Genomic DNA, 13,087 nt, shown 5'->3' with positions numbered 1-13,087 from the left:
ATGAATGGGGAAGGGACAGGACAATAACTCGCGGGGACAGGGAAAAATTTGTCCCCGTGTCATTCTCTAGTCCTGACCTGGATGTCTCAATTCTGACTTCTAGGTGCTTTTCTTTATTCAAGCCCAAATTATTTTACTTCCATGGTAAGTTTCTTGTGCAGTCTTATGTCTAGCTAAAACTCAAATACAAAATATCCCCAGCCTCCTTTCTAAGTTTATTTTTTTTTAATGATGTTAAAGGTGTTCTACTTGACTTTATCTTTCCTTTATTATCCACTTCTTTTTGAAGGCTACAAAGCAACTTGCAATTTTAAATAATATATACAAAATCAAATACTTAATTGACACATTGAAATAATAAACACTCTTAGATCACAGATATTATATAAAGAACATATTTGGGAGAGCTCATACAAACAACTGTCCCTTACACTGTTTTCTAAAAATCTTAACACGAGTTATTCATATAGGGGCTGATTCTACAAACGGAGTCCCAATTGTAGGTAGCAGAAGGCATCCTACCGCTCTTTCACTAATCAGTTGGTTTGCACGTTTAAAGAAAAAGGGATGCGGTGAATGACATCTATTTTGTAGGCATCTGTCTTGTGCCTACGGAGCTGCATAGGATGGTTACGGACACCCAAGGCTGGCGTGAGCATGGCTTCCACCGGAAGTGGCCTTTGGCATCTATAAGCGTCGATATGCGTCTCCGTAAGTGCACGACAGATGTCTTAAATGTAGGCCTGTAAAATACTGGCCTACATTTAAGACATCTGTTAGGAAATAAAAGATGAGATTCTCTAAAGGACGTCAATATGTAATTGGCATGCGATCAGCAGCGCTTCTTAGGTGGCCACCGAGATTGGCGTCCTTTAGAGAATCAGGCCCTTAAGATCTAGCAAAATGCCGTTCCATAAAGCAGACTTCTACAATAGAATGATCATTTTACATGTGATGGAACCACAACTAATTCCTTCTCCTTAGAGCGTAATGGTTGGACTGGTACACATCAAATAATATGAAGCAAGATTAATTAGTGCCTTAAACACTACTGTTGGAGACCTCTCAAAAGCGGGGTTGAGGGACACCAGAGATCAGTGCACAACAGTTTATTGGAGTATGTGGCCAAAATATGCTCAACATCTCTCAAACTTTCCTTTATGCACCCAGGCTAATAACAGTCCTCATGTAGCATGCTTAAAAGGTTCAGGGAAAAGAGCATGGGAGGACCAATTAAATTCCAATGAACCACAGAGGTGAATATTGTGTGACTCACAAACAGATGATTAGATTAGAGTAGATTAGAATATACACACATAAGAACATAAGAATAGCCTTATTGAGTCAGACGGTTCATAGACAACCCCGCGAAAGACAAAGGCGCGCGCCGACAACTGAGCGCAAGACGGAGGCGCGCGCCGAAGAAAATTACAGTTTTTAGGGGCTCCGACAGGGGTTTTTGTTGGGGAGCCCCCCCAGTTTACTTAATAGAGATCGCGCCGGCGTTGTGGGGTGGTTTGGGGGGTTGTAACCCTCCACATTTTACTGTAAATTTAACTTTTTCCCTAAAAACAGGGAAAAAGTGAAGTTTTCAGTAAAATGTGGGGGGTTAAAACCCCCCCCAAGCCCCCCCCAACACGGCGCGATCTCTATTAAGTAAAGTGGGGGGGTTCCCCCCGCCCCCACCCCCCGTTAGAGCCCTAAAAACAGTAATTTTCTGCGGCGCGTGCCTCTGCGCTGCACTCAATTGTCTGCGCGCGCCTTTGTCCTGGCGCGCTTTTGACCTGACACCGAGTCAGACCAATGATCTATCTAGCTCAGTAGCCCATCCTCACGGTGGCCAATCCAGGTCACTAGTACCTGGCAAAAGCCCAAATAGTAGCAATAAAATAGTATTTATTAATAGATCAAAAACAATAATGTTAATCAGGTTGGAGATTTGAAGAGGTATGTTGGCGGGGGGGGGGGAGGGGGGAGGTGGGTGCAGTGGGCACAGCAGAGAAGAGTGAAGGAGGGGTGCATGGCATGGCAAAGCCAGGCACCACTGCCCCAGGTGCCTCCTTCCCTTACTGCGCCACGGACTGGGAATTATACCTGGTTTCAGCAAATTTTGGTGCCCAGTGCTATTCTATAATGGATGCTCGTTTTTGACTCCCCGTTATAAGAACAAAATTGAGATCCAATATATTTATATTTTTTATGGCACCAATTTCTGAGAACCATTTACTGAATCTAGTCCTTAGTGAGAGACTGTCAAGGAACTGTATATGTAGGCAGAGTATGTGTGTGTCACCAAATGACATGCATCACTTATAGAACATGATCAGTTGTTTGCATTACATGGCAAACTTAGGCCCACCCATTTACACCAGCCATTGACATAAGTGGGCAGCTGATGCTGCTTTGTGCTAGTAATAGCTTAAGCACACCCTTAAGCCATCACAGAATTAGTGCAAAGCGGAACCCTTTGTGACATCTGAAATGAGGTATCAATATATAGAATTGCCACCATAGTATATTTATATTGCCCAAGGCTGATAAAATAATGAAAAAGAGTCAGGCCCACCTGTTATGTACCATATTCATCACCATCCAGTCAGAGGGGTAAACAGTTTTCCCAATCAGGTCCTTAAACATGATAAAGGTTTCCATAAGAAAGTCCTTTGGGAAAGAAGAAAACAAAATGTCAGTCCAGGCAGGTCCCAGTACCCCCAAACTCTATGCCAGTAAAACCATAGTTACAGTTGTCAAAATGTGCACCTGCCTTAGCAAGGGTTACCAGATGTCTGGATTTCGTTGGACATGTCCTCCTTTTGAGGACATGTCTCAGGGTCCGGACGGCTTTTCAAAACCCGGCACTTTGTCCAGGTTTTGAAAAGCCTCCTTCAAAATCACCGTCGGACAGGAGGGCAATGCAATGACAGCATGTGCATGCCCGACAAGAGCAGGCTGCAGGAGGCGGTGCTAGGGTGGGATTGGGGGCGGGACTGGGGCGTGGTAGGATGGTAATGGGTGGAACTGGGTGGGCTTGGGGGGCGGGTCTAAGGGGTCTGGATTTTCCAAACGGAAAATCTGGTAACCCTAACCTTAGCAGACTTAGCAAAGATCAAGGATTGAAACACTGTACAAACCATAAGACAGTTCATCTAGAAAGGGGATGGGCCTTGTATACTGCCTTTTTGTGGTTACACATTCAAACTGGTTTACCTATAGGTACTTCTTTTGCACCTGGGGCAATGGAGGATTAAGTGACTTACCCAGGGTCACAAGAAGCAGTGCTGGAATCAATACCACAACCAAGATCACCCCTTTTGATCACAAAATTGAAAATAAAATTATTTTTCCTACCTTTGTTTTGTAATTTCATCAGTCTCTGGTTGCTCTTTATTCTTCTGACTGAGCATCCAATATTTCTTCCCTTCTTTCAGTCTCCTGTATGCTTCCTCTCCTCCAGACCTCATTCCCTCCCCCAACTTTTTCTTTGTTTCATCCTGTCCCCTTCTTTCTTTCCCTCTCCATGCCCCCTGTCTTTCTGTATGTCTGTCTTTCTCTCTCTCTTCATGCCCCATTTCTTTCTTTCTTTCTCTCTCCATGCCCCCTTTCTTTTTCTGTCTGTCTTTCTCTCTCTCCGTGCCCATTTCTTTCTTTCTTTCACCCTGCCCCTTCTTTCTTTCTCTCTCCATACCCCCTTTCTTTCTGTATGTCTGTCTTTCTCTCTCTCTCCATGCCCCATTTCTTTCTTTCACCCTGCCCCTTTCAATACCACAACCAAGATCACCAAAAGGGGTCTTCCAACTTTCCACGAGCCATACAGGGCATTTCAACTCCCTGAGAGGTCTGGTCAGTCTTACTAGAGTTGACTGAGTAGGATGGGAAGGTTTCCTCTTAAGAGTTTGCTGAGATTATAGCTATGATATGCGACTACTGTATTCTTTGGCTGATGGAGCCTGGGCACCCTGCCAGCTTTGCAACCTTAGCCACTGCCACGCACCAATTGAGAACAAAAATCAATGAATTTAAGATATTTTCACGTTTTTTTATAGAGGAATTAACCTGCAGTTTGTGACATATAACTCAGAGCTAATGATTTCCAAACAAGTAGCTTCAGTTTCCCAGTAGCTGTTAAAATATCAGATATCAAGAAAAATTAAAATTTACTGGCAAGAACATGGATTTTCACATGGAACATGCTATCATCTTCTTTTCTGTTAGAATCTGGATACTGTCTCAGGTATAGGGAAAGAAAGGCCATAAAAAAGCACCATTTTATTTTTCCTCTATAAATGTAAAGATGAACTTGCTATAAATCCTCCTCTTTGTCATCTGGAAATCTGTTAGATGCTAATTTCCTGTCTATAGGAGCAAGTATGTAAAGGGAGCCCCTCTATCATTTCACTGATTCCTTATTTACTTCAGGCTCACGTTAATTTAATTAACAGTAAAACATAGCACATCAATCATGGTCACCATGCGCATTAAATATAAAAGAGCATTGACTCTGTTTTATTGGTACTTCATGTTTGGGGGGGGGGAGGGAGCGAAGCGGGAGGGGACTGCTCAGAACAGAATGGAGTAGCTGACCTGCATTTTCATTTCTGTCTTCCGATTCATTACCTTCAACTTGCCTGGACTGCCATCTAATTTTAACCTGTTTACTGGGGGAGAGAACTCCACTCCCAGGATGAAATATGCCTCAAAACGCCCTCTGGTCATGCCCTGCAATTGCAAACTGCCAAATGACGTTCCTACTCCCACTTGATACCGAGCCCCTGGAATTGACTGCCCCCGCAGTTCAGATCCTTTGAAGGACTTCTCAACTTTAGGAAAACAATAAAAACATACTTCTTCACCTAATTCCAATGCCCATGATCGATGGGATTACAAAGAAATGTATATTGGCACCAGAACCCAGTATGTGTTATGTAAGGAAAACTTGTATTGTAAAATCTTGCACTGTAACTATGGCAAATCCAACCTGTAAACAAAGGAAAGGGGATTAGAACATAAGAATAGCCTTACTGGGTCAGACCAATGGTCCATCAAGCCCAGTAGCCCATTTTCACGGTGGCCAGTCACTAGTTCTTGGCCAAAACCCAAGGTGTAGCAATATTCCATGCTACCGATCCAGGGCAAGCAGTGGTTTCCCCCGTGTCTTTCTCAATAACAGACTATGGGCTTTTCCTGCAGGAACTTGTCCAAACCTTTCTTAAAACCAGCTTCGCTATCCGCTCTTACCACATCCTCTGGCAACACGTTCCAGAGCTTAACTATTCTTTGATAAAGCAAAGGGGGAGAGAAAATGAATGAAGAAGAGCAATGAAAGAAAAGAAAAGGGAGGGGAAGGAAGAGACTGAAGGGTGAGATGGCGTTAGTTCTAGCCGCGAAGCGCGTGCTTAGAACGCGCTAAAATCCTGCGTGCACTAAAAACGCTATTACAGCTTAGTAAAAGGAGCCCTTGGTCTACTTTTAGAAAATATAGCTTAGGTCAGCATGCTTTATAGTGCAAACACTGGACATAGAATTTGATTATTTTTTATTTGCCGATGTTGGTGAATACTTTCCTGCTGGACATGTTTCATTGATTCTGTTGAATAAAAATAATTACTCTCTTTGTTATAAAACCATAGACCAGAGGTTGTGCATAGCTGAGGAAATGTGAATAAATGCTCTGTTACATACAATTTTAGATTCCTCACATAGATATTATTCTTATTATCTCTTTTTTGACATGTAGCCTCTCTTATGATATCACTTGGAGAGCAGGTGGTAGAAGCCCACTGAGCATGCTACCTCTACTGTGTCAGCTTAAGCAAAGAACAAGAGCCAAAAATATTACCATTACTTTGATCATCCCATGTCTGCCTTTAAATACAATGAAAAGCACTTACATGGTCCAACAGTATAGAAAGCCATGAATGAAAGGAAAAAGAAAAGAAAAAGCCCCACCAAAATTTTCACTCCTGCTGGCATAAATGCTGTCATAAAAAAGAGATAGGATAAAAGAATATTATATAGGTATTAGGAGAGCCTGACACATGCAGAAAACCAAGTAAAATTGGAAACCCATGCTGAGGAGGGAAGAGATGTTGCCACAGACTGCTTCTAGAGGGAAGGGAAAAGAGATTTAGCAGGTTGAAGTGAACTATGGCAAACTAGGACCTGTAATCAGAAAGAGTCCCTGCTTTTTTCCAGTGGCAGAAGTTCAAATTATGACCCTTCTGAGGTGCAGTTTTGAAAATGAACCCAGAATGGGGCAAATCCATTTCATAATATCTGGGAAAAGCTGCAAATGGACCCATCCCCAATCTTCCCTGGGAGCCCCCTCTGCTGCTTGAGCAGAATTTACACTAATTCCATTGGGCTTGCTTGTGCATCTTTTGGCCACTAATAAGCAATTATTATCACTAATTAGAATTTACGCTTGCAACCTTCTAAGCATATAAAGTGGTGCGTATAAATTCTAACGTGTGGATCTGAAAAGGGAGCATGGGCGGGCCATGGGCATTCCTAAAAATTACACGCAGTTACAGAATTCACCTGATCTTCACAGAATTTTGGTGCAGACATTTACACCCGGTTTTAGTTGGCATAAATGGTTGCGCTTAAATTGTAGTATTCTATAAACTATGTGCGAGAGACTGGACTTTTGCCCCCAAGGTGTGCACACACTTTGAAACTGTCACAGAAATCTTTATTTATTTCTCAGTTCAACTCAGCAGTCTGGTTCGAAAACATAATTCTTTACATCTCATAAGGTTCACAGGAACTCCAGATACTCCTTTGGCCCATGGCTGTAACAGTCTATTCAGTATATACAGTTTTGCTCACCTTAACCACACTGATATTCACTGTCTCTCTTACTCTCCACTCCTTCCCAGACTTAATTTCTTTCCTGGAAAGTCTTACTCAATTATTTGAAGCTGCATTGCTTCCCAGGGCATCCCCAAAACTAGGGAAGCCAGGTCTTTCCAGAGACCTCTTAGGCCTAGGTCACAATCCCAGGAACCTCCCTGAACTGATTCCACACTGGAAGAGATACACTGCTCCCTGCCTGAGTCCAACCCCTCTGAGTCAGGCAGGACCTGTTCTGGCCAGTTAGCGCCACCTCCTGGAGGATAGTCTAACTGCCAGCTCAATGAACCAGCACCATCTGCTACTCTATTGAGGGACAATTCCTGACTCTCTCACACTATGGGCTCCTTTTACGAAGCTGCACTAGGGTTTTTAGCACCCGCACATTTTTAGCGCGTGCTAACCCCCGCGCTAGCCAAAAAACTACCGCCTGCTCAAGAGGAGACAGTGGCGGCTAGTGCAGCCAGCAAATTAGCGCACACTATTACATGCGTTAAACCGCTAACGCGGCTTCGTATAAGGAGCCCTATGCTTAACTTTAACGGCCTCTTTTACAAAGCCGCGCTAGCAGCTGCCCAGCGCTAACGGCCCTGAAGCCCAAAGAGATTTAAAGGGCTTCGGGGCTGTTGCCGCGCAGCTTTGTAAAAGAGGCAGCAAGTGTAGAATAAGACTAAATGCAACTTTCTTCCTGTGCCTATTTTTCCGATGTCATATAAGAAATCTGGCCCATACTGTGTTACTATGAACCTAAGCACTTAACTTCTGTTACAGAATAGGCTCCTATCACATAGCCTCAGAGTGCTTATTTAAAGAATTGCCCCTTAATGTCTAAACAATTAAACATCCTGAGAAATTATATTATCTGATATAAGATAAATTAGGATTTCAGGGATGGATGTCAATTTTCTACTTATACTTTCTAGTGAGAACAGTTTTTTTTTTTTTAAGTTCAAATAATTTTTATTTTGAAAACTTTTTTTAAATATTCAGGCAGAAGAATATGCAATTAAAAATATTTCCATACAACGGTCTTAAACATAAGCTAGGGTTACAGTTTTAAAGAAAAATGCCTAACTCCACATAGTTGGTACAGTTCCAGGAAGCGTATGGGTTTATGGGACCAGACAGGCAAAAATAAATTTGAATTACAAGAAAATGGGGCTCATCTAGGTATACATGGAGGAGGAACATGTTATTACAGTTTAAACATTTGTTTAGTCCAGCAGTTTCCTCCAGCTCCTTTTGGCTGCCATCTCAACTAGAACCGGCCTCCGCTACCATATGCTTTCATTCACAACTATCTGGCATTTCTCCACATCATTAAAATGCTTCCTTTCTCGTCTAGTCCAGCAATTACAGTAGTGGTTTCTGTTTGGGTGCTAGAGACTATGAGGCTCTGCATCCTCAGTCTAGCCATTATTCTCATCTTGCTATTATAAGTCACTTAAATTTATGAGCCAATTGCGGGCATAAATTTATAGAATATTGTCATCCACATTTCCCCATCTAAATGGTATTATAACGCTTAAGTGTTCTATATTATGTAGCACATAATTGTAAGAGGGCATTCAAATAGGCATCTTAGGTGCAACATTTATGCCACTCATAGAGCTAGGGTAAATGAAAAGGCCTATATTTAGCCATGCCAATGTCTAGTTTACATAATATTCTTTAAAGACACTTATGGGTTGATTCTACAAATGGTGTCCCAACTGTAGGCAGCGTTAGACATCCTACCGCTGTCTCCAGTGATTTAGCGAGGGTGAGAGGGGCCCAGGATGGTGGCGTCCATTCCCTGCCCTGTTCTCTGCCCCCCTGCCACGTGTGCATCCTTTCCCTACCCGTACCATGATTGACACATGACTGGCAATGGCCAAGATTGGCATCCTTTAGCGAATCAGGCCCTTAAGGTATTAATATAAAAACAAATCTTTTCCAGAGAAAGGAAAATGGTAAAACTAGAGGGCATGAATTGAGGTTCCAGAGTGATAGACATAAGGAGTAATGTTAGGAAATTAATTTTCATGAACAGGGTGGTTGATCCCTGGAATGTCCTCCCAAGGGAGGTGGTAGAGAGGTAAACAGTGACGGAATTCAAAAAAGTGTGGGATGAACAGAGGATCTCTAATTTGAAAATGAATGGTATAAAGCAAAAGCTGGTACTGAGTAGTCTTGCACGGTCTGTGTCCCGTATATGGCGATTCAGTTTAGGATAGGCTGCGGAATGCTTTGATGGAAGCTCTGATGATTTGAAAAGTTAGGACATTGCTGGGCAGGCTTTACGGTCTGTATCCCACAAACAACAGAATGATTATAATAGGCTGGAGTGAGCTTCGATAGCAACTCAGCTAATGGGAACCTAAAGACAGTACTGAGTGGACTTCCACGGTCTCTGGCCCAGAAATATTAAAGAAAAAAATGACCATTTAAACATGAACGTGTGACTACTGGGCAGAATGGATGGACCATTAAGGTCTTTATCTACTGTCTGTTACTATAAGTATCCTTATAGTAGGGTTACCATATGGCTCTAGAAATAGGAGGATGGATTGAGACATTCAGGTTTTACATTCCATTTACTTCCATCTGTCCTCCTTTTTCTAAAGCCATATGGTAACCCTACCTTATAGAATAGATTCACTACCCTCTAAATGGAGGCACCCTGTTAGAAATTTGCCTACTAAGTGTTGCTGTTGTGTAATGGTCAAGACTCCATCCGCTTCAAGGACTGAGCGTGCCTTCACAGAATACCTACAGAGGTTTCAATATCATAAGAACATAAGAATTGCCATTCTGGGTCAGACCGAAGGTCCATCAAGCCCAGTATCCTGTTTCCAACAGTGGCCAACTCAGGTCCCAAGTACCTAACTAGACCCCAAGTAGTAAAACAGATTTTGTGCTGTTTATCCTAGGAATAAGCAGTGGATTGCCCCAGGCCATCTCAAGAATGGCCTATGGACTGCTCTTTTAGGAAATTATCCAAGCCATTTTTAAACTCTGCTAAGCTAACTGATTTCACCACATTCTCCGGCAACGAATTCCAGAGTTTAATTACATGTTGTGTGAAGAAATATTTTCTCTGGTTTGTTTTAAATTTACTACTTAGTAGTTTCATCACATGCCCCCTAGTCCTAGTATTTTTGGAAAGAGTGAACAAGCGATTCACATCTACTCTTTCCACTCCACTCAGTATTTTATAGACCTCTATCATGTCACCCCTGAGCTATCTCTTCCCCAAGCTGAAGAACCATAGCCACTTTAGCCTCTCCACATAGGGAAGTTGTCCCAAACCTTTTAGCATTTTCGTTACTCTTCTCTGTACCTTTTCTAATTCCACTATATCTTTTTTGAGATATGGTGACCAGAACTGCACACAGTATTCAAGTTACAGCCGTACTAGAGAGTGATATAAGGGCATTATAACATTTTCATCTTTGTTTTATATTCCTTTCCTGATAATTCCTAATATTCTATTTGCTTTCTTAGCCACACATTGAGCTGAAGGTTTCAACTTATCCTCAACAATGACGCCTAGATCCTTTTTCTGGGCAGTGACTCTTAACATAGAACACAGCATTTCTTAACTATAGTTCAGGTTCCTCTTTCCCACATGCATAACTTTGCACTTGCTCACATTAAATATTGTCTGCAGTTTTGACGCCCAGTCTTCCAGTCTCACAAGGTACTCTTGCAATTTAACAACTTTGTATCATCAGCAAATTTAATTATCTATCTAGTTATTCCCATCTCTAGATCATTGATAAATATGTTAAAAAGCTGAGGTCCCCAGCACAGATCCCTAGGGAACACCACTATTTACTCTTCTCCATTGAGAATACTGATTATTTAAACCCACTCTGTTTTCTGTTTTTTAACCATTTCTCAATCCATAAAAGGACATTACCTCCTATGCCATGACTTTCTAATTTCCTCAGAAGTCTTTCATAAGGTACTTTGTCAAATGCCTTTTGAAAATCCAAATACACAATATCAACAGCTTCACCTTTATCCACATGTTCATTCACCCCTTCAAAGAAATGCAGTAGATTGGTAAGGCAAGATTTCCCTTGACTAAATCCATGTTGGTTTTCTCTCATTAATCTATGCTTATTTATATGTTCTGTCATTTTGTTCTTTATAATAGTCTCAACCATTTTGCTCAGCACTGACATCAGACTCACCGGTCTATAATTTCCTGGATCACCTCTGGAACCCTTTTTAAAAATTGGCTTTACAATAGCCACCCTCTAGTATTCTGATTCTATGCTGGAATTTAAAGAAAAATTACAAATTATTAACAATAGCTCTCCAAGTTCATTTTTCAATTCTATCAGCACTCTGAGATGTATACCATCTGGTCCAGGTGATTTGATAAGTGTTCAATTTGTCAAACTGACCCATTACATTATCTAGTGTTACAGAGATTTGTATGAGTTTCTCTGATTCATCAGAATTCAATACTATTTCTGGCACCGGTAACTCCCCCATGTCTACCTCAGTAAAGACTGAAGCAAAACATTCATTTAATCTCTCTGCTATGGCCTTGTCTTCCCTTAGAGCCCATTTTATCCCTTGTTCATCTAGCAGTCCCACTGATTCTCTTCCTGCAGAGAAGAAGTTTATCAGCTGCTCCCGAAGCCAGGTGAGCACCACTTCCTTTACTTCATCATGCTTTGTCTTTTGCTGTCCGGGTCACCGTGATGCACCCATGTCTCGTTGTCAGTGACAATTTTCTCCAGAATACTCTGATCTTCTTCATTCTATCTCAGGTACTAGGTTGCAACCTCCGCACACTATTGCTTGTGCAGATCAGTAAGCTGTTTGGGAATCCATTGTGCACAGACTTTCCTGTATCCCAAGTCATCATGCATTATGGCAAATGCAGATCCATAGCTGATATCCAAATTTGCAGCAATTGATACACTGCCAACTGTCAGTCTACTCTAATCAAGTCATCTGCCCTGTCAATGTGCTCGTGTGTGTGTGATATTGATGAGCAACCAGAACAACCTTCCCGTTTTAAACTTTTTTTAGCCACTCATAAACCTTTATTGATTCATGGTGCTATGTCCATTCTGAATCAATGTCCGATGGTGAATTTCCACAGGTTTCACTCCTTCTGCCCAAAGAAAGTACACTATTGCACGTTGGTTCTTCAATAGTGCAATCTTGCAATCGAGCATCCATATTTCTGACCTCGTGGCTGCCACATGACTAAAGGCCGAGCACTGCACTGTGAATGGACGAACTGTCCAATGGGCAATGGGCAAAAATACATGCAGTATGTTGCATTTCATTAGCTCTGTTCTGGTTATCACATAATTTAACAATTGCCTTTAATTTCTGATTCACCCTTGTGCAATTCTAATAATTATGACTTAAGCACAAAAGATCCCTTGTGGTGAAGGGTGGATAAATCCAAAGATCAACTAGGGTTAAATTTATGAAGAACTAAATTAAGAAAACAAGACAGGCTATATGGTCCATACCTGACATCATATTCCCATGTTTCTAATTTCAACAATAGTCTTGAATACTTGGGAAGTAGGAACAAAAATAAGATTACCAACATATTTCATGGAGAATAAGTTTGACCAAAGCTGGATTTGAAACTGCTGCATGCATCTGGTAGCACTATAGAAATGATAAGCAATACTAGTAACAATAAATAGCATAATAGCTATGAGACCCCATTACCAGTTCCTTACATTGGCCATTTCCACCTAGTGAAAACAATGGGTCCATTCTGATATTTTTGTAAAACTAGGCATGTCACACAATGATAAACTGATGGTTATACAACAAAAGTAAAGTAAGTGCTGATTCTAGTTCAGAAGGATATGAGAGACCCAGAAAATAGCTTGTGCTTGGTGCTTCAGTGATGACTTGCACTGCAGAGAAAAAGCTGTTTTAGATGCTCAGCTGAAATAAAAGAACATAAAATAAGATATGGATCCCTTATCAGTCTGATTTGTAACTAGTTCTTGAAAGTTATACTCCTTCTGCAAGATCAGGGCATAATATGAAACTGGACTGCTTCTGTATTCAGAGAGGGGCAGAGGAACGAGGACTTGAATGCCCAAGGTGCCTTTGAACAAGCAAAAGACAAATGAGCAGTTGGGCTGGAGGCGTGATCTGCCATGGATCAAGTCGCAGCCCAGGAGCTGTGCTATCAGATACTACTGATAGTCCCAAGCACTGAGGAATATGTACAGGACTGCCAGAGAACAGGCTG

General features: G+C 41.7%; 1 protein-coding gene across 1 annotated transcript in view; it reads right to left on the bottom strand.

The window, feature by feature from the left end:
• Nucleotides 1-13,087, bottom strand: part of LOC117365127 (dedicator of cytokinesis protein 2-like) — a 1,549,644-nt gene that overhangs the window by 414,506 nt on the left and 1,122,051 nt on the right. Inside the window, exon 29 of the mRNA XM_033955120.1 lies at nucleotides 2,567-2,661. Within this exon, the coding sequence (XP_033811011.1) occupies nucleotides 2,567-2,661 (95 nt within the window). The remainder of the gene's footprint in view (nucleotides 1-2,566; nucleotides 2,662-13,087) is intronic.

This window comes from Geotrypetes seraphini, chromosome 1 (genome assembly GCF_902459505.1).
Source record: "Geotrypetes seraphini chromosome 1, aGeoSer1.1, whole genome shotgun sequence".
NCBI lineage: Eukaryota > Metazoa > Chordata > Amphibia > Gymnophiona > Dermophiidae > Geotrypetes > Geotrypetes seraphini.
Note: the sequence above shows the minus strand (reverse complement) of the source record. Positions and strands in the feature narration are given on the sequence as shown.